General features: G+C 41.0%; 1 protein-coding gene across 5 annotated transcripts in view; it reads right to left on the reverse strand.

The window, feature by feature from the left end:
* Positions 1 to 6,910: 6,910 nt before the first annotated feature.
* The window catches only part of LRRC8D (leucine rich repeat containing 8 VRAC subunit D), a 115,171-nt gene continuing 99,394 nt past the window's right edge, over positions 6,911 to 22,687 (reverse strand). For 4 of the 5 annotated variants that reach the window (XM_034930734.3, XM_055116282.2, XM_055116283.2 and 1 more), the window contains one exon: positions 6,911 to 9,843. In XM_034930734.3, the coding sequence (XP_034786625.1) occupies positions 7,265 to 9,841 (2,577 nt within the window). In that variant the 5' untranslated portion in view covers positions 9,842 to 9,843 and the 3' untranslated portion in view covers positions 6,911 to 7,264. Of the gene's footprint in view, positions 9,844 to 13,046; positions 13,118 to 22,687 lie in introns of all 5 variants that reach the window. The other variant, XM_057302968.2, reaches the window with a different exon arrangement.

The raw sequence follows: 22,687 nt of genomic DNA on the forward strand, positions 1-22,687 counted from the left end.
TTCACAGTTTATGTATAAAATGGAAGTAACTCACACTTCCCTGTTTGTCTGTGATACAAGTCAAATGCCCATCTGGCATACAGTCGGAGCCATTACGATTGTTACTTATATTGTCCAATTCACTTTTTTTTTTTTTTTTTTTTTGAGATGTAGTCTTGCTCAGTCACCCAGGCTGGAGTGCAGTGGTGTGATCTTGGCTCACTGCAACCTCTGCCACTTGGGTTCAGGCAATTCTCCTGCCTCAGGCTCCTGAGTAGCTGGGACTACAGGCGTGCACCACAATGCCCGGCTAAATTTTGGACTTTTAATAGAGATGGGGTTTTGCCATGTTGGCCAGGCTGGTCAAACTCCTGACCCCAGGTGATCTGCCTGTCTTGGCCTCCCAAAGTGCTGGGATTACAGGTCTGAGCTACTGTACCCAGCCCAATTCACTTCTAATACCATCTTCTATCTTCAGAAATGGAAACTTGAAAACATATAATCAATCCCCTAAAGAACAGCAGTTACTTAGGATTGATACGTGGAAGGTGTAGACTTGAATTCATGTGTCGGCTACTTCTAAGGCAAAGATGAAAATGTTCTCTTTACTGAATTTCCTACCATGATGATAAATTAATAGCAAACTATTGATTATGCACATTTATCTCCAGGGAGCGCTAGGCACCATGCTGACATAATCTTCACAACATTCTGGGAAGTGGAGATGATGAGTGATTTAAACACCATCTTCAGGAAGATGAAGGGTTATCATCAGGAGAGTAACCAGATGTTTCCATCATAACCAAAGCCCGATAGGTAACAGGCCTAAGCTGCAGGAAATACTTGGGTTAAACCCTTGGAGATACATCTTGAAGTTTTCATTCAGGCAGAACTTCATTTCATTTTTTTTTATGTATGTATGTATTTTTTAACCAGAGTCTGGCTCTGTCGCCCAGGCTGGAGTGCAATGGTGCAATCTTGGCTCACTGTAACCTCTGCCTCCTGGGTTCGAGTGATTTTCCTGCCTCAGCCTCCTGAGTAGCTGGGATTACAGGCATGCACCACCATGCCTGGCTAATTTTTGTATTTTTAGTAGAGATGGGTTTCACCATGTTGGCCAGGCTGGTCTCGAACTCCTGAGCTCAAGTGATCCACCGGCCTCGGCCTCCCAAAGTGGAGAACCTCATTTTAAAGTACTGAAACATGTGGCTATTACTTACAGTTTTTCAATGGCAAATTGAAAAAATGTATTTCTTTACATTATCTATGCAGCTTGGCGTAACACCTGTGTGATTCCTTCGAGTAGGTCTTCCCCTAAAACTACTCTAGCTAATTTTCATGCTGGGCTATTTGGCAGTTTTCCAGAAGCATTCTGAAAAGGCTCAGAATGCGCAGGTTATCCCATGGTTGACTGAACTTTAAGCAACTAAGCCAGACTCAGCCTGAAGATTAACAGAATGGGACAGTTTAGCTACCTGGGCAAGTGAAGGGTGTCAATGAATGAAGGGCTTAGCACAAGTGCATATGCCATTGGGGCAGTCATAGACCTTCAAAACCTCACACTACTGGGAGGATGACCTATATTGCCACCACCTCTTCAAGCAGCCCACAATGACTGTCACTTTTTTCCCCCCGCTCTGTAGTTGCTATGGTGACATGAAAAGCATGGCTGCTAGCAGGAGCAAATGGGGATGTGGAAGTTGGTCTAAGCCACAAGCACCAACAAAATCCCCAATTCCTGCCTCTCCCACTAGAACCCAGCAGAAGGCTGATGGGAGAGGCATAACCCAGTGGGGGAAGAAACACCATTCTGATGACTGATTTGTTTTTCGTAGGTGTGTTATTTAGGACAATGCTTCTCAGACTTTAATTTGCCTATACATCACCTGAACACCATCCTGTTACAACACGGATTTTGATTCAATCAATCAGTCTGGAAAGGAATCTGAGATTCTGCATTTCTAACAAGCCCCCAGTGCTGCTATGGCTGTCCAGCCACAGGTTTGAGTAGCAAGGTCTTTAGGATTTGTTCCATCTATCAGAGCCCCCAAATTGTGGCTTAAACAGAACAGAGATTTATTTCTCCTTTATATGACCCTGTTTCTTGAAGTCACCAGGGGCCCAGACTTTTACTGTGCTTCTGTGCCACATCTGATTTGTTGCCCTGATCTGCACAATCTAAATTGGGCTTATTTCTATATGTGCAATTTAAGCAGCAGGAATGGGGAAGGATATGCCCTTCCTGTAAGGTCCTAATCCAGAAATCCCACATTCCACTTCCATTCCCACTCATTTGGCTAGAATTTAACTAAATTCTAGCCCCATGGCACATCTAGCCCCAAGGAAGGCTGGAAAATAGTTTTCATTTTGTTTTTTTTAGACAAGGTCTTGCTCTGTCACCCAGGCTGGAGTGCAGTGGCCCCATCTCTGCTCACTGAAACCTCCACCTCCTGGGCTCAAGTGATCCTCCTGCCTCAGCCTCCTGAGTAGCTGGGACTACAGGCATGCACCACTGTGCCAGCTAATTTTTGTTATTTTTGGTAGAGACAGGGTTTTGCCATGTTGGCTAGGCTGGTCTCGAATTCCCGGCCTCAAGCGATCCACTCGCCTTGGCCCATGAAGTGCTGGGATTACAGGTGTGAGCTACCATGCCTGGCCCGTTTTGTTTTCTAAAAAGAATCAGGGTCTTGCTGTGTTGCCCAAGCTGGACTGGAACACCTGGGCTCAAGTGATCTTCCTGCTTCAGTCTTCACAGTTGCTGGGACTACAGGCATGCACCACTGCCTGGCTTTTAAAAATACACATTTTATTGTGTTCCAGGTGTCCACTGAAAATTCCATTACCAAGGAAGGAGAGAATGCATATTAGGGAAGGCCAACAGTCTCTGGGGATAAAAGTAACAATAGTATTATTGCGTACTTACTATCTGCCAGGCACAGTGCCTCAAATGAATCGCCTCATTCAATTGTCACACACAATAAAACCCATTTGGTAGGCATTATGACTATTCCCATTTACAGTAAAAAAAAAACTGAGGCTTAGGTAAGTAGCTTCCGCACAGTCACACAGCTGGGGCCAAGGCAGGATGCAAATCCAGGCACTGTCACTCCAGAGCCTGGAATCTTAGGAGTGAAGGAAGGACAGCTTACAGTGGCAGTAGGTGGGGCTGGGGAAGTTTCTACCATCAGGGGTCTCACAGCAGTAGAAGGGGATGGATGAGACTATGGGATGAAACTTTTCAGGATTAACTCTCAGCAAATAATCCCATGAATTTCCACAAGAAAGGTGATGCTTACCTGGAACAGTTTATACATTTTATGTCCAGAGACACAAGGATGAAGAATGGACATCTGCTATTGGCTTTCTGAGTGAAGGGACTTATTTCCATGATTTCAGCTGTGACTGTCACCCCAGGATAGGCTAGGCCAGGCTTGAGAGGCAGATGGTTCCTGGCCTGCTGCCCTTCTGCCCCCTTGGCTTCAGCCTTCCCTGTGCCCCAGTGGATACCGCCTTGACTACCCGGAGCCTTTAAGAGAGCCGCAGCTGGCCAGGATCAGAGGGGGCCACTTCTTCATGTTGCAGTCACAAGTTAGAGGACTTTTGAAAACTGGTTTCCAGGGGCTTGCTCTTTTTTCCCCCCTTCTTTTTTTCATGAAAGGAGCTTTTTGTTAGTACAGCCTTTGTTTGGGGATTCAGTTGATAAAGGGACCATTTTATTGGAATGAATTACTGACGCAAGTGCTGCCAGAAATCTTAGCGAGAGGACAGCACTCTGGCTTTTATTCAACAAGGTGAATGGAAATAACTATTGGGCGTTGGCCTCAAGGGCACTTTGGAGTTTGCTGCCATCAGCAACTTACAGAGTTTTGGTTACTGGTTGAAGTAGAGACCAGGGGAGACAGAGAAAGTATTATGGATTAAGAAAGAATATGCTTTCTTTCTTTATATTAAAAAAATGTCAAACAGTCAGGACTTTGCTGGCCATGAATTATAGAATGAACTCTTCCTGCCTACTATTAAATTACTAAATCTGTACTACTAAGAATGAGGTCCCTGTGACAATTTTGGCTCATCTTTCTGAACCCTTGAAAAAGCCAATCCTGTCACGCCAACTGACTGCTAGTGAGAAAAAATTAAACAGCCACAAGGAAACCAAGTTCTTTCAGACTTTGTGAGACTCACCCAGACGTGGCATATTTAAAAACAGACTTTAAATACTCTTCTTCAGATTGGTGCTCAACGGACTTCGTGGAAAGATATGAAAATATTAAGCCAAAGCTTATACATACTAACTTGTTTTTCTCCCATGTCTGGTCCATGCGATGCCAACATAAATTCAAGAGGACACTTAGGTTGACAGTCTATTTGGGCCCACAACTCTTTTTCTGTTGTTGAGGTGTCAAAACCCAGTATATTTAAAGTCTGTTAAATGAGTCAACATTTCTCAGGAACTCTCTTTTAGAGTATTCCTATTTGCAAACAGTGGTATGGAATGTGACATTTAAATCAACCGACCGTGAACTTTTCAGAGTTCAAGGAAATTAGTAAGGGCTGATAGTCAACAGAAATTTGGGTAAAAGAGGTACCCCTTGATACTGTTTGAAGGCATCTAACACCAACCAGTTCTAAGTGACTGAACCCCAAGTAGTGTTTAGGAAACAGGAGCCTATGGGCAGGGCTGCCAGTGGCCAAACTTAGCGATTATCTCATAGATTGTGGTTCCTACAGAATGGCTCTTCTCTGAAAAGCAAAGTGAACTGTGGCATCCTGCCACCCCTGCCCTTCAAAAACAACATACACTTGTTTTAAGAAAGGCAGCTCATTGAGATGTAGTTTGCTACCATATTTAAGGTACATATGTAAAGGCCTTACAGATGTAGGGCCTTCTATATGCCAATTATACTTCAATAAGGTGTTTTGTTTTGTTTAAAAAAGGGAAGACAAGTTTTCCAGTCCTAAAAGCAAAGATCCTAAGATCTGGACTCCTTATCTCACAACTAAGATGGAGTGGCATCCTTCTACAAATACTGTGCTAATTTCAGGTGGTGGCATTACCAAGCAGGGAGAACAGTGCCCTACATGGCTGGTGGAAGGGAAATGTTCAGGACCGTTTACAACTACAAAACTTCCCTGAAGCTCTTCTTTAAGTTCACTCCACCCCTGCCATTATTCATTTACACAGATTTTGTACACTTTTTGTTTGAGGCAAGGTCTTGCTCTGTCACCAGGTTGGAGTACAATGGCACGATCATAACTCACTGCAGCCTCAAACTCCTGAGCCCAAGTGATCCTCCCACCTCAGCCTCCCAAGTAGCTGGGACTACAAGTGCATGCTAACATGCCCAGCTAATTTTTAAAATTTTTTGTAGAGATGGGGTCTTGCTATGTTGCCCAGGCTGGTCTCAATCAAACTCCCAGGCTCAAGCCATCCTCCTGCCTCAGCCTCTCAAAGTGCTGGGATTATAGGTGTGAGCCACTGCACCTGACCTACACCATCTATAATTGTAATTAAACACTTCTATTATTTACATAATTAATATTTCTCTACTTTGCTATATAAACCTCCATGTAGCCAGAACTTATTTCAACACTGAATCCCTACTTCCTTGTATTAAACAGGCACCAGGGTACATCATTAACACTAATGAATACATTAATGAATGCTGAGACAACTGGAAGATGCATAGAAAAGAATTTGCTGTACTGAAAATATGCCACTGCTTTTTGTCTGATTATTCAAACTTAAGCTTAAAAAATGTTTAATAAGCTAGTCCCCTACCTCAAGCCTTTTGAGGAGGAGAAGGAATGGCCAGGGTGCCAGAGCCAGCGTCAATTCCTGACTCAGCTACAGGGAATACAGCCTTTTCTATTTGTGATAATACTTCTCAGAGCATTCACAGGCTCTATGGCAGGCAAAGATTCACCTCCACTGGCCACAGACCAGGACTCCCAGAGTTCAGTTCTGGGGAGGAAAGCAAAGATATGAGTCCATCTTTGCCCATTACCTGCAAAATCCTTCAAGCTGTGCTTAGAAGTGACAAAAGTCCAGTGTTTAAGTGAGTCCAGTTTTGTAGCGAGAGGACACTACTTTGTCAGAGTGCCAAACTGTTCTATTCTCTTGAAGAGTCCTGTAGAAGGCCTATGAAACATCTGCCAACTAATACCTAAACAGGTGGCAGGGAATTTTTTGGATTTTTCTGAGATTGATTAGACACTGGTCAGTTAGATAAAGAAGGAAATCATTATCTAAAAAGTGTATTCTCCTAGCATTTGTCTGGCTATGACGCCTAGCTGCATAAAAACACAGAAAATACAGCTTGTCATTAAGATACGGAAAGGTAAGAGTTTCCCTACCCAATGAACTACATTTCCTATTATTTTCCCACCAACACCAGAACAACACTGAAAAGGGCAAGAAATTAAATGATACTTGTGATTCTGTGTTATCTTCCAAATGGTGGTGATACTGGAGGCTGTGTTAATAAGTCATTAAAATTTTTATTTTGTTGTAATAAAATTTATTTTTAGAAAACATTTTCTATTTATTGGCAACCCTATATTACTGGTAGAAAAATGTACCATATAATCAGAACTCCAAACTATGTCAAAAAAGCTATTATTAAGAAATGTGTTATTTCTTGTTACTTATTCTTAAAAAACAAAACCCCTAACAATCCACATACCTCTACTGCATTCCAAGTCTGTAAGAGTATAAAATCTATGACATGAGGTGCTCAGAAGCAGCAGTACCAGTCAACTATTGTGAGAGGTGCTTACTTGAGGCACTTTAAATTAAAACAGGAAATAAATCAGTATTTCAGCAAATCTAAATTTACAAGTTTGGACTTGATGTGTCTGTCTTTAGTGAACTGAGTTAAAGCAATATTGCACCAATTAAGCAAAGTAAATTAAGACCCCTCAAAGAAGGTGATATAGTAAGAAAATGTCAATTTAATCATTTACTTTAGCAGGCAAGCAATTTGTAAACATTCAGTAGCGGCAGCATCCAAGTTACAAACAATTTAAAAAGAACCAAGATTAGTGATTATAATTTTTCCTTCCCTTTCCCCAAAAGAAAAAAAAAAAAGATTTGGAAATGAATGACTTAAAACCCTACAAACATTGAACATTCAGTTATGTCTTCTATCAGCCTTCTATGCATCCTCTGTTTTATTTTAAAAGATGTATCTACTCCTAAAATGCATTATCTTGTAATAACTTGTACGTGAGCACTTGCAATCTAGGAAGTTGTTCCTGCACATCACTGTGCATATATTATCTTAGTTTAAATCCCATTTGCAAAGGGAATATTTATGTCTTGATTCAATGCCTCTTTGACTTCGAGTGGCAGGGTGTCAAAAAGGTGATCTTCCACAACAAGCCCGCTTTTCTTGAGCATCCGACACAAGCCCAGCTGGGCTGGCAGGCGGTCCAAGCAGTTCCCCTTCAGCTCCAGCTGAGTGAGCTGGGAGAGCTGACCAACTTTCTCTGGGAGTGAGGTGATGCAGTTCTGTCCCAGATTCAAAGTCCTCAACTTTATGCATTTAAACAATTGTTTTGGCAGAATGTCCACTTTGTTCCCAGTGATATGCAAATGCTGCAGGTTCTGAAGCAATCCTATTTCTATTGGAATCATTGAAATGTTGTTGTAGCTCACATCTAAGCATCTGAGTTTCTGTAAACTAAATACTGCCACTGGTAAGGATTCGAGCTTGTTGTTAGAGAAATAAAGTGACTCCAAGTTTTTGACATGGGTAATAGAGGGAGGAATAGTAACAATTTTGTTATGCCATAATTTTAAACAAGTCAGTCGTTTTAAATGCTGGAAACTGATGATTTCCTCAATTGTGCGAATGTTATTTGACTTTAAATCCAGTTCCTGTAAATTAGAGAGGCTGAAAATAGCATGTGGGATTCTCTCTAGCTCACAGTTCTGGAGTTCCAGCTCAGCGACATTCATCATTTTCTTAAGGCTGTTCAGTACCAAGAGTTTAGTGCCGTCATTATGAATGACTAACTTTGTAAGATGTGGAGCCACATCTGTAATGTTGGAGGGAACTTTGGTCAAATTGCTCTTCACGTGGAGAATCTTAAGGTGCCGCAACTCTCGGAGAGATTCAAGTCCTATCATCTTATTGTTTTCAGAGTTCAAATTGCCTATTAAGTACAACTCTCGAAGGTTTTTGAGCAAATACACCCAGGCAGGAATTTCAGCCACATCGGTGAACTTCACGTGAAGGCATCTCAAGTGATCGCGAAGAAAGCTAAAAGCAGTCTGTTCAACTTTTGCAGGGCAGTGGCAGAGGTGGAGCTCTTGGAGGTTAGTCATTTGAGAAATCTTAGCAGGAATTTTAGCTTCTGGAATTAGTTCAAGCTTTAGCACATCCAGGTCTGTGAGGTCAAAGACAGCATCGGGCACCCCCGACAGCATGAACAGATGCAACTCCTGCTTGTCCTGGGCGTTGCGTGAAACGTGCTGCCTGAGTTTTTCAAATGTCCACTCGTGGTTCAAACTAATTTCCCTAAGTTTATTTTCACTAACTTCTGACAAGAACACACCAAAACGCTTGGAATATAGCTGGTCATACTGGTCTACCATGTGAAGAAGGAACGCAAAATCGTTTTTGACATCTGGAATGTCACTAAAACTGCTCTCTTCTCTGACTTTTTCGAAAGAATATTCCTTCAAAGGTATCCTGAATAACCAGAAGAGAGTGTAGAGGCAGATAAAGCCATAAACACAAATAATGGATATGTAACTGATGAGAAGCTTTTTCAACATGTAAGCCATATTGTGGGTGCACTCAAATACCTCATAACCAGTCAGATGCTCAACTTTGGGCTTGCAGACATGTTCAAAGCTGATTGCATTGACAAAGTTCGCTGTATAGCAGAGAATAAAAATGAACTTGGCTGTTTTGATAACTGTTTGGACCACATAGAGTTTATAGATCAAGTCACTATCTTCCACATGGGCACGGAACTTCCTCACTTTCTCAAACAGGGCTTTGGCCTGCTCTCCATCCTTTTTATCCAGGATTGTCATGCTGGGAACTTCAATCACAGGCTTCTCAGCTGAAAATTTAAAGCCAGTTTTATTGATCATTGGTGTACTGGCACTGGGGCTCCCTTCATCACTGCTGGTAGAAACATGCTTTGGTAGAGTCTGGGCACCTGTTATTCTCTGCTTGTTTTCCTCTGAGTCTTCGCATGCTGTCTCAGACAACGCTTTTGTCGTCCAAGGGGATTCAAAGCACTTTCCTAATATTGAAACAAAATGTTCTACTTTTGAGCATGTTTTGGGATATTTGAACCAAAAGTTGCTACTGACCATGAGAATAATAGTATGTATAAGAGCTAGGTATGGAAAGTACTTAGAATACCACGGAAGGGCCAGATGGTAACACATTTGATTAATAAATACATATTGCTGAAAATCCAAGTTTGTTTTTCGACCTGTTGGATCTTTCTTCTCTTTCTTTGCCTCCTGATTTGGAAGTGCGAAATCTGTGCGAGGATATGCGGCTCTGAGAGGTATGTCAGGTGTCACAGCAGATGTCCCAAAGGAAATGTCGTTTGTTGTCCGCCCATCTTGGTCTTGGTTGGTGGCTGCTTCCATCTTCGGGATGTTGGTGGTGACCTCGGCATTTCCTGGTGGTGTATGTGCCTTTGAATTTACAGGAGATGGCAATACTGGCAAACAGACCACCTGATCTTTGGTAAGTTGCATGGTTCCTGCAAAGATGGCTACCATTAACATAACAACAGCTAGGTAATCCATAAACACATCCCACCATGGTTTCAGGATTCGGTAAGTTGGCTGAATGTCATTAAGTGATGCAACTTCCGCAAGGGTAAACATTCCTAGAAAACAAGAAGACAAAAGACATTATTCTAGAGATGCAAGTGAAAAGAGTAAATGAGAAAAACCCTATGCCTGCTCCTAACTAAAGTTTTCTCATTCAGGTCCTATCTTTTTATCCAATATAAATGTAGTAGAAAATAAACTAAAAGGGGAATATACAGCTTTTCTCTCCTAGTGCAAGGGAAGAGGGAAAGAATGAGTAAGAATTGCATTCTAGGTAAGAAATTATGACAGACTGCACCAAGTCCATAGTGGTTACTTAGTGGACCTTGAAGGAGGGTATGACAGCAGGATGGCATTTGTTGTGGACTCATTAAAGGTTAAGACTGAAATTTGGAGGTCAAGGAGTGGGATGACTCTTATTTTGTATAAGCCAAAATTGAAGGGTCTGTGTATACCATTAGATATCATTAAACTTTGGATAGTCTTATGTTCCAGACTTAGTTCTAACACTTACTAATGGTTGATTCCTTAAGCCTTGTGTATTTCCCATCTGTATAATAGGGGTGAAAACTTCTAAGGGTTGTTGGAAAGGTTAAATTAAGTAATGATTGTAACGCTCTTAGCACACCCTCTGGCCACAAGTGTTTGTTAGCTGTTTACGTTAGCTCCAATCACTCTGGTGGAAGTGTCCATGAACAGTTGAAATTAAGGGTCTAGCGTTTAGGAGTCGTCTTACTATACACACTCGGGATTTATCAATATATATAGCTGAAACTCTGGCCTTTGATGCAGTCCTATGGAAAGCATGTGGATTGAGAAGACAGCTCAAGACTCAGGTGGCCATGAAATAATCAATGATGGTGATGCTGAATAAGTCAGCACCAGGAAGACATATGATCTCTACCAAAGCAGGTGACCCGAGCAGCCATGAATGAAGCCCCGGTGCCAGGAAACTTGAAAATGTGGTTATTATTCACTATCAGCTGACAGCTTTATAGCACTGGAACTAGTTTATACAAATAATAAAGGACAAGGACAATCATCCTGGAAGTAACCAAGAAAAACAGTGTTTATAGTGGCAAGTAATAGGAATGGGCTTCTCTAATTATGTGCATGAACTGAATGTTTCAACTTCTTGAAAAACCACATGACCATATTTTCATTTCTTGGGAGGTTCTTGGGTTTCCATATTCATATTGCTTTGTCTTTTTTAAAGAAATAAATCATGTTATTTCTTTAAAAACTAGCAAAAGACCAAGCAATAAAAACCAAGGCAAGTACCCAAGAGTTTTGGGAATGCATGTATTTTTTTAAATTAAGGATGGAAGATGAATTTTTAATGTTTTATTTTTATTTATTTATTTATTTTTGAGACAGAGCCTCACTCTGTCACCCAGGCTAGAGTGCAGTGGCGCGATCTCAGCTCACTGCAACCTCTGCCTCCTTGGTTCAAGCGATTCTCCTGCCTCAGCCTCCCGAGTAGCTGGGACTACAGGCATCCACCACCACACCCACCTAATTTTTGTATTTTTAGTAGAGACAGGGTTTCACCATATTGGCCAGGCTGGTCTCGAACTCCTGACCTTGTGATCTGCCCACCTTGGCCTCCCAAAGTGCTGGGATTACAGGTGTGAGCCACCACACCCAACCAGGAAGATGAATTATCTATTCATGGGTTGTCTGGAATGCTGTGTTGAGGAGGATTCTGAGGCTGATTCTGGTTTCAGTAGGAAACAGTGCTGTGACTGATTACTTGTGTCTTCCTTGGATGACACAATGAAGAAAGGTGGCATTAGTACTTTGATTCTGCTCTGTTTTAAATTAAGTTTCTGAAGGCAGGGACCAGGTCTTTTTTTTTTTTTTTTTTTTTCCGAAACCCTTCCACATACCTAGTACTGCATAGAGTAGGTTCATAATATTTCTTAATAAAATACAATGAATACTATAGCAATGATCACATCTGTAGTTAGTTTTGTAAGCAAAATTATCTCTTACGTAAGCAGGTAAACACAAGCCTAAGAACTCCAAACATAAAATTGTTAGAAATCACATTCCCAGACTTCAGGGCTTAAGTATGAAATGCCTGGTATCCAGTCTTTGTAAAAAAAAAAAAAAAAAAAAAAAAAAAAAAATTACCAAGGAAGTGAAAAAAAGAAAAATAACTTTGTACCTTAGTAGGGGAAGTGGGAGATAACACGCCCACTTGAACCCCTTTTATTCTGAGCTCCTGTATCTTGTGTGGGTTTTGCTTTCATGAATGGCTTGGATAAGCAGGAAGAAAGGCTACTGGAATCATAGCAAGCTAACCTAAATGAGAAACAGCTCAACCTCATGTCATTTTGAGCTCTTCAGTTCCTATCTAGAATGCACAAAACACAGCATCAAGCACAGAATGACTCTTACTTCACGTACAGAGACTAGAGAGTACACCTTGCACAGGTTTATTTCTGGCAAGGAACGTAACAGTCATACCTGGGGACCATGGCTTTAAAGGGCCATCTGCATGAGTAATAGGAACAATAGATTTTTTTGCATGTAATAGTTCTTTCAAATAGGACTTTTCTTTACTTTTTAAAAAGAGTCATGAACTGCATAATGGTGTTTTGGTCAACAATGGACTGCATATATGATGGTGGTCCCATAAGATACGAGATGGTGGCTCATGCCTATAATCCCAGCACTTTGGGAGGCCGAGGTGGGTGGATCATTTGAGGCCAGGAGTTTGAGACCAGCCTGGCGAATATGGTGAAACCCCATCTCTACTAAAAATACAAAAATTAGCCAGGCATAGTGGTTCACGCTTTAATCCCAGCTACTTGGGAGGCTGAGGCAGAAGAATTGCTTGAACCCGGGAGGAGGAGGTTGCAGTGAGCCAAGATCACACCACTGCACTCCAGCCTGGGTGACAGAGTGAGACTCCATTTTATAATGAAGTACATAGAAACCTGATACAGAGCACTAATCACTGGCATTACAGATCAAGTAGGGCAGCGGTCCTCAACCTTTTTGGCACCACAGACAAGTTTTGTAGAAGACAATTTTTCCAGAAATGGGGGTTGGGGGGAGAGATGGTTTTGGGATGAAACTGTTTCATCTTGGTTGGATCATCAGGCATTAGATTCTCACAAGGTGTGCACAACCTAGATCCCTCACATGCGCAGTTCATGATAGGATTCATGCTACTATGAGAATCTAATGCTGCTGCTGATCTGACACAAAACAGAGCTCAGGCAGTAATGTTCACTCTCCCGCCGCTCACCTACTGCCGTGAAGCCCAGTTCCTAACAGCTCGCGACAGGTACCAGTCTGCAGCCTGGGGCCCGGGGACTCCTGAAGTAGGGGAAAGGACTGATATTCAGTAATGATGTTGGGAATTTGGTTTTCCATATGAATACATACATACATGCATATACACACACACACCATCTAGCTTTGTGTAAGTACACTCTGATATTTACACAACAATGAAATTGCCTAACAATACATTTCTCAGAAGGTATCCCCATGAAGAGACATGTGACTGTAATTGTATCTGGTTCTAGGGAGGCCAGGATGTCTGGCTTGGCAGATTGAGAGATAAGTGAATTTTGAAAGTCAGTGTACTGAGGACATTGGTTATTTGTCTTTTACACCATGATTATTACAACTGGTCTTTCTGCTGCCAGTCTTTACCTCCTTTAATCCCTTTTCCATCTTGCCATGGGTCCCTTGGTAAAAACTCTTCAGGCTCTCTCTGTTCCAGGCCAGTAACTTCTGCCAGTTTCTCTAACAAGCCATTCTCTCCCTTGTGTTCAGCCTCTCCAACACTTTGTTTCCTCTGCCTTGATTACTTCCTCCCTACTCCTCTTCACTAGGCTATCAGGTTTCTGCAGCCTTTTCCAGAAAGCCTTCCCTGATCTCCTAGTATGGGTGAGGTGCTTCTTCCATGTGTTCCCACAGAACTCTGTGCCTCCGCCCATCACAGCCCTTATCACACTGTATTTACTTGTCTGATCTCCCATTGGATTACCAATTCAATGAAGATATGCACTATGCCCACTTCCTTCTTTGTCCTATGTATCCAATGCCTGACACATAGTAGGTACTTAATCAATGAAATGATTTTGAGATCTTGATCATCATCTTCAGCATCCTAAAAATTCCTTGAGAACATTTATTAACACCTACAGATGGTATTGGGCAGAGGAGCATTTTATTAACCTGAATTGCTACCACAAAGCAACCTGGATCTATGCAAGAATGAACACTCTAAGCCAGGTCCCAGCATAAAAATAAATAGTTAAAGGACCACACAGCAGAGACATTGTTGGATTCTTGCAACCAGTGTTATTTTGCAGCTGTTGAAGTGTCAATGGTAGTTTTCAAGCACCTTGTACTCAGGACAGGCTTTGATCCCAGGAAATAGAAGAGGCTGTCCACCTTCCCAGTGGGAAAAGAAAAGTTCAAAGGTAGTGGCAGTGGGCATAGCAACAGAGTACAGAGTACTGTAACTTCACACACAGTCACCAGCTCCGGCCCCAGACTCCCCGCAAGAATGGGAACACTGAATAACAGATAGCACATGACCACTCCAACCTCAGATGAGCTCCTCTCTTCCAGCACGTTGTCTACTCTGCCACCCCCCACCAGAAGTTTTGTGCCCTTGCTGTTTTCTCCAGGCCATTTTTCTTTTTTGTTTCTATTGAACTTTTCCTTATTAAGTCCCAGCTCAAGCACTACCTTTTCCTTCAAATTGCTATCATGTTGTCTAATAATAATCTGTTTGTAGGCCGGGCATGGTGGCTCACGTCTGTAATCCCAGCACTTTGGGAGGCCGAGGTGGGCAGATCACCTGAGGTCAGCAGTTTGAGAACAGCCTGGCCAACATGGTGAAACCCCGTCTCTACCAAAAATACAAAAATTAGCGGGGCTTGGTGCCAGGTGCCTGTAATCCCAGCTACTCAGGAGGCTGAGGCAGGAAGAATTGCTTGAAAACGGGTGGCGGAGGTTGCAGTGAGGCGAGATCATGCCACGGCACTCCAGCCTGGGCAACAGAGCAAAACTCCCATCTCAAAAACAAAAACAAAATCTGTTTCTAATCTTGGTCTCTTCCACTAGATCTTGAGCTCCTTGTAGGCAGAGAATATGTCTTATTCACCTTTGTAATCCACCATGCCCTACTCTCACCCTTGAAGAACACAGATGGCATTTAGTGATGATGATAATGGTGACAGTAATAGTGGCTATCACTTGTCATTTTCCTTCCACGTGGCAAGCACTGTACTAGGGGCTTTACATCTGATACAACTTCCCAGTTTTATAGAGAGCACATTCCTGAAAATGAATGTACAAAAGTTTAGTTTAAGCTTTTGGGGGCTAAGAGAATGGCTCTATTTCCAAATGTATGAAATTATAAAATCCACCAGAATTCCTAAAATTAAAATGACAGATAATACTAAGTGCCGGTAGGGATGCTGGAGCAACTGGAATGCAAATACTTCTGGTGAGTGTGTCAATGTTGGGAAATTCTGGGAAATGTTTTAGTATTATCTACTAAAATTGAGCATAAGCACACTTTATGACCCTGCAATTCCACTGCTAGGTATACACCTGTAAGAAACACGGGTATATATTCATCCAAAAACATGTATGAGAATGCTCATAGCAGCACCATTTGTATTAGCTCTAAATTGTAAGCTATCCAAATGCCTATCAACTGTAGAATAAAAGATGTGGTATATTTACAAAATAGAATACTAGGCAGCAACAAGAATGAATGATCTGGTTACATGGGTGTGTTGAATTTATAAAATGTGATCTGTACACTCAGGCTTCCACTTCAATAAAAAGTTTCAAAGGAAATGGTAAAAGAAGCTGCCGCAGAAACAGCTGTCCTAGGAATGTGCAGTGACATGACATTGAGGCTGCGCCTCCGCCCTGTCCCAGGGCACATCCCGGCTGGCTGGGATTACATGCCAGGGAAGCCTGTCTCTTCCTCTGGTGGTCTCCCCTCACTATTTATTTCCCCGGCCTGAGAGTAGGTGCCTGCTTTCTCTGGAGTACAAAGGACTGATTCTGCCACAGAAAAGAAGGTGCAGAGGTAGGAACATACAATATCTGAAAGCTCTGGGTGGAAAAAGCTGAACACAGGTGGAACACAGTGGAACATTGCCTGAATCCTATTTAACCTTCACAACATTACTCTAAGCAGCCAAAGTGTTGTTATTTACCCTTGAGAGGGGAAGAAATAGACTCACAGAAGTTGTGGACGTTAAATAATTAGTAGCAGAGTCTGGATTTAAAATCCCACCTCAGGCCAAAGCACATGTTCTTCCTACCAGATTACCTTTTCTTCTTTATTTCTCATGTTTGCAGTGCTTTTCGGTTTGCAAGCTACTTTCCTATACAAGATCTCTATTTATTTTCATAATAACCCAGTGGTCTAGGCATTACCACTGCCCAACAGTATGAGGAAACCTGAGGCTCAAAAAGCTTAAATGACCTCTCTGAGCTAATTAAGTGAGAGTGCTAACAGAATCTTTCATCTCTAAATCTTTTTCTCTACCACACATCATCCAATGCCTGTGTTATTGGCTAAGGGTTGGCTATTGAAGGAGGCAACTCCTCACTGTTGTCCTTGGCTTGGAGATGACAAAGCAATGACATTATGTAATCACCACCATCCCTTCCTGACATTCACTAGGAATTCAAGAAAACCACCAGCCCCGTGCCAAGCACCATGGAGGGGAATGCAGAGATGATCTAATATAGATCCTTGCCCTCAAGGAGATCCCAGTCTAATGCAGGATGATAAGCAGTAAGTGTACAATTACAACATATTAGGTTGGTGTGAAAGTGATTGCAGTTTTTGCCACTACTTTTAATGGCAAAAGTTGCACCAACCTAATAGTAAGGGCATTGCTCTCACCTTAATACAAAGTAATATGAAGTTAATACAAAGTATAGCAGATGCACAGAACGGGGCAAGCCCAAGTCTGCATGTAGTAACTGGGAGAACTTCACAGAGGTGTGGTTTTGAGCTGAGAGATGAAGGAAGGGTAAGACATGAGGTGGTAGGGAGAGGGAAAACAATTTTGACTGAAGAAATAGCAAGGGCAAAGGCATAGCATGAGATAAATGATGCGTTAGAGAAACTACAAATAACTTTAATGCTATCCCAGTTAGTGGTCTGGTATACCCCTGTACAGATATCACATCTCACGGGTAAGCCAAAGTATGGAAACCAAAGCATGGATGTTAAGTATAGGCTTAAGAAAGTGCCCAGGCCATAAGGCAGAAAGCCAGTACTTTCCAGCAATGTCAGCCACAGGACTTGAATTAATGCATCTGTTATACCATTTTACCCACCAAAAATGGGGATAATGACATATGCCCTTCCTACCAGGGGGGTATTTCAACCATCAACTGAGTTAAAGATGCACAAGCACTTTGAAAACAAAAGTAGCTTTTCATATATTCTGAGTGTGTATGTGTATAAAGCATATTTAACACATATTTATATAATATAGTATATTAAGTACACTATGATCCTCCAGTGACTTATTTTAGGTTCAGGGCATACATGTGCAGGTTTGTAACATGGGTAAACTAGTTGCTAAGGCTTGATGTAAGAATGATCCCATCACCAAGGTCAGCAGTCCCCAACCTTTTTGGCACCAAGGACTGGTTTCATGGAAGACAATTTTTCCATGGACGGGGGAGGGGGATGGTTTCAGGCTAACTCAAGTGCATCATATTTGTTATGCACTTTATTTCTGTTATTATTACACTGTAATATATAATGAAATAATTATACAACTCACCATAATGTAGAATCAGTGTGATCCCTGAGCTTTTCCTGCAACTAGACGGTCCCATCTGGGAGTGATGGAAGACAGTGACAAATCATCGGACATTAGATTCTCACAAGGATAGCAGAACCTAGATCCCTTGAATTCACAGTTCACAATAGGGTTCACACTCCTACGAGAATCTAATGCTGCTGCTGATCTGACAGGAGGCAGAGCTCAGGCAGTAATGTCAGCAATGGGGAGTGGCTGTAAATACAGATGAAGCTTCGCTCACTCTCCCACTGCTCACCTGGTGCTGTGCGGCCCGGTTCCTAACAGGCCATGAATCAGCAGCAGTCCGTGGCCCAGGGGTTGGGGACCCCCAATCAAGGTAATGAGCATAGTATCTAATAGGGAGCCTTCCAACCCAACTCCCCTCCTTTCTCTCCCCCATTAAGCAGGCCCCTGTGTCTATTGTTCCCTTCTTTGTATCCATCTGTATTCAGTGTTTAGCTCCCACTTATAAGTGAGAACATGTGGTATTTGGTTTTATGTTCCTGTATTACTATGCCTAGGATAATGGCCTGCAGCTGCATCCATGTTGCTGCAAAAAACATGATATATTCTTTTTTATGGTTGCATAGTATTCCATGGTGTATATGTACCATATTAAAAAAAAAAAATCCAGTCCACTGTCAACGGGCATCTTGGTTGATTACATGTCTTTGCTATTGTGAATAGTGCTGCAATGAACATACAAGTACACATCTTTTTTGTAGAATGATTTGTTTTCCTTTGGGTATATACACAATAGAGATTGCTGGGTTGAATTATAGTTCTGTTTTAACTTTTTTGAGAAGTCTACATACTGCTTTCCACAGTGGCTGAACTAATTTACATCCCCACTAGCAGTGCATAAGTGTTTTCTTTTCTCTGCAACCTTGCCAGCATCTGGTGTTTTTTGACTTTTTAATAATAGCCATTCTGGTGTGAGAGGGTATCTCACTGACTTTTTGATTTGCATTTCTCTAATGATTAGTGATGCTGAGCATTTTTTCATATATTTGTTGGCTGCATGTATGTCTTCTTTTGAGAAGTGTTTGTTCATGTCCTTTGCCCATTTCTTAATGGGATTGTTTTTTGCTTGCTGATTTAAGTTCCTTATAGATTCTAGATATTAGACCTTTGTCAGATGCATAGTTTGCAAATGTTTTCTCCCATTCTGTATGCTGTTTACTGTTGATACTTTAATTTGCTGTGCAGAAGCTCTTTAGTTTAATTAGGTCCCACTTGTCAATTTTCACTTTTGTTGCAATTGCCTTTGGGGACTTAGTCATAAATTCTTTGCCAAGGCCAACATCCAGAATAGTATTTTTTAGGTTTTCTTCAGAGTTTTTATTGTTTTAGGTCTTACCTTTAAGTCCTTTAATCCATCTTGAGTTAGTTTTTGTATATGGTGAAAGGAAGAGGTCCAGTTTCAATCTTCTGCATAAGGCTAGCCAGTTATTCCAGCACCATTTATTGAATAGGGAGTCCATTCCCCATTGTTTGTTACTGTCGACTTTGTCACAAAGATCAGGTGGTTGTATGTGTATAATTTTGTGGACTCTCTGTCCTATTCCAGTGGTCTGTGTGTCTGCTTTTGTATCAGTACCATGCTGTTTTGGTTACTGTAGTCTTGTAGTATAGTTTGAAGTCACATAATGTGATATCTCCAGCTTTGTTCTTTTTGTTTAGGATTGCTTTGGTGATTTGGCTTTTTTTGGGTTCCATATGAATTTTAGAATCGTTTTTTCTAATTCTGTGAAAAATGACACGGTAGTTTGATAGGAATAGCACTGTATCTACATATTGCTTTGGGAAGTATGGCCATCATAACAATATGATTCTTTCTAATGTGAAGTTAAGCCAATGAGAGAAGAGATCAGCACCTGGTTTCTCTGCATCCTACCCATATCTTGAGGTTTGATCTCCTTAGTGAATCAGGACTCAGAATGGCTATAAATGGGATTATCAAGGGATTTTTGTTTTTTAACTTGAAAAACGTATATTTAGTAAGTATTAATTGCATATATTCTTTGATTTCTCTTTTATAGTACATCTATTGCAAAAGACTTAAATAATTACATTATGCGGAAGTGGATTTCACATTCCAAAGCTTCTCCTTGTCAATGGCACACATGAAAATCAGCTTAACATTCCTGTAAGCAAACATTTCTCATGGAAGTCAAGGAAGCTTTTTGTACTAGAACTGAAAAGGGAAAGTTATTGGACTTTGGTTGAACAAAACTAAATCTGAAAACAACAGGGTTGAATCTAAATCCTTTTAGAATTATGGTCCTGTTTTCTTATTCAAATGTATGGTTAGTAGTAATGAAAAAAAATCAGTAACAGTTCAAAAATCAGAAGACATGGTTGTTGGACAATTCTGTAATTACACTAAAAAACACTGAATTATATACTTCAAATGAGTAAATTGTACGGTATGTAAATTTTATCTCCATAAAGCTGTTAAAATAAAGAAACCAGATCTCAACCTTTGTTTATTTTACTGCCTAAACTGCCTTTCAACAGAAATAGGATAGTGAAGGTAGATATGACTGTAGCCTATTGTAACTATTCATGCTAGACTACATTCTAAGTTCAAGTATGTTTTTAAATGATTGCTTATATTATTACCTCTCTAACATTCATGCCTCATTGGTAAAATCTTAATAATAAAAACCACCTCACAGTGTAACGTATTAGGAACACCTGGTTTAGGGTCTGGCACAAAGTAAGCCCCCAAAGATGTTTGCTGAATCTGAATTTAAAAAAGAAAAAAAGAATCATTGAGGAGAAAAGTCTGTCTTAGTCTTTACTGAAGACGACTAGACCAATTCGTTGAATTTTGAACTAGCATGTAGCACCATGCACATAGAGTAATCCTGGAATAAATGACTAATGATAAATATTTGGCATTTAATTTTATTTATTGTTTTAGATGTATTTAAATCAAAATTATTGGCCAGACGCAGTGGCTCATGTCTGTAATCCCAGCACTTTGGGAGGCCAAGGCAGGTGGATCACCTGAGGTCAGGAGCTCGAGACCAGCCTGGCCAACATGATGAAACCCGGTCTCTACTAAAAATACAAAAAATTAGCCAGGTGTGGTGGCGAGCACCTGTAATCCCAGCTACTTGGGAGGCTGAAGCACGAGCATAGCTTGAATCTGAGAGGCAGAGGTTTCAGCGAGCCAAGATTGCCCCACTGCACCCCGGCCTGGGTAACAAGAACAAAACTCCATCTCCCCCTCCAAAAAAAAATTATATGAAGAGGTGGCAAATGATACTAGAAAGAGCACAACTCCGATGCCCAAGAGACCTGGATTCAAATCTTGCTCTTTGTTCCCATTTGTTAGCCAGAGTAAATGTGGGTAGCTTGGTGACTGCTGGAAAACATATATTCATGAGATTGTTATGAGCAATAAAGGAAACCCTAGCATTAAAACAGAAAAATATAATCACCTAAATTAAAACTTTAAAAGCTGGCCGGGTGCAGTGGCTCACGCTTGTAATCCCAGCACTTTGGGAGGCTGAGGAGGACAGATCACCTGAGGTCAGGAGTTCGAGACCAGCCTGACCAACATGTGAAACCATGACTCTACTAAAAATTTAAAAATTAGCCGGGCTTGGTGGCAGGTGCCTGGAATCCCAGCTGCTCGGGAGGCTGAGGAAGAAGAATCGCTTGAACCTGGGAGGCGGAGGTTGCAGTGAGCTGAGATTGTGCCATTGCACTCCAACCTGGGCAACAGAGCAAGACTCTCTCTCTCAAAAACAAAACAAACAAAACAAAACAAACAAAAAAAGCCTTTAAAAGTTTATCTGTACTAGGAGGTCTTAGTACCCCTATTAAAAGAAGGAAGCCAAATGGCTTTGAAATATGATTTAAATAAGAATTTAATGTATAAAGAAGCAAATGGCTTGATTAATGTAATCAATATAACACTCAATTATACTTAGTTTTTCTTTTTTGTTGTTTTTTTTGAAATAGGGTCTCACTCCAGTTGTCCAGGCTAGAGTGCAGTGGCGTGATCTTGGCTCACTGCAGCCTTGACCTCCTGGGCTCAGGTGATTCTCCCACCTCAGCCTCCCGAGTAGCCCAGCTAATTTTTTGTATTTTTTGTAGGGACAGGGTTTCACCATGTTGCCTAGGCTGGTCTTGAACTCCTGGACTCAAGTGATTCATCCGCCTTGGCCTCCCAAAGTGTTGGGATTACAGGCATGAGCCACCACATCTGGCCTGTAATTTTTCATGTAGGCATGAATTAACTACCCAATCAAATATCAACTTTCACTTTCTTTCTGCAGGGAAAAAAGCCTTCTTGGTCAACCTGGGCAAATGGGAGAACATGCAAGAGACTTACGAGGATCAAATTCTCAAATCTTTCATTGAAATAAGTCAAATGAGAACAAACCAAAGTTTATAATGAGCTACACCATCTCTACAACAAGCCTTCCCTAACACTCAACAGACACGTAAGCACATATGTGTATGTACACACAGATACTCACACAGCACACCCAAATCAGTTATCAAAAATTTATACAGTTAAAGAAAATAACAAATGCTTCAGAAGCAATAGGGGAAAAAGGAATGATTTAGTTTTTTTTTTTTTTTCCCAATAGGCCTCTGTATTACTGTATTATTTAAGTGTTAATAGTTATGGGTATTACAAGTATACAATATACTCTATAGCTGATATAATTCTATATAGAAATGAAAATGTAAGTCACTGGTGTCACTCCCTCTTAAAAGATTATGATAAGAAATTAAACTTTTAAAATAGTTCCTTTCTAATGCTATTTTGGTTTAGATATCTCAAAAATAACTGAAACAATTTTTTTACAGAAAAAATCTCAAGATTTTAAAAAACACTCCTTATATAAAACTTATCAATCTCAGATTTCGCATTGGGCAAAAATCACCCATTTTGCTAACCACCAAAAGCTTTTTATAAATCCATTTAACACTTAAAAGGACTATAGAAAATTCATAACTTGTGAAATATAAAAAGAACTTTACACAAATTACATGTCAGTGTCTCTTTTAGGATTTCTTCCTAGTGTAGTGCTATTCACAGAGCAAATTT

The sequence above is a fragment of the Pan paniscus genome, chromosome 1 (genome assembly GCF_029289425.2).
Source record: "Pan paniscus chromosome 1, NHGRI_mPanPan1-v2.0_pri, whole genome shotgun sequence".
In the NCBI taxonomy this organism is placed as follows: Eukaryota; Metazoa; Chordata; class Mammalia; order Primates; family Hominidae; genus Pan; species Pan paniscus.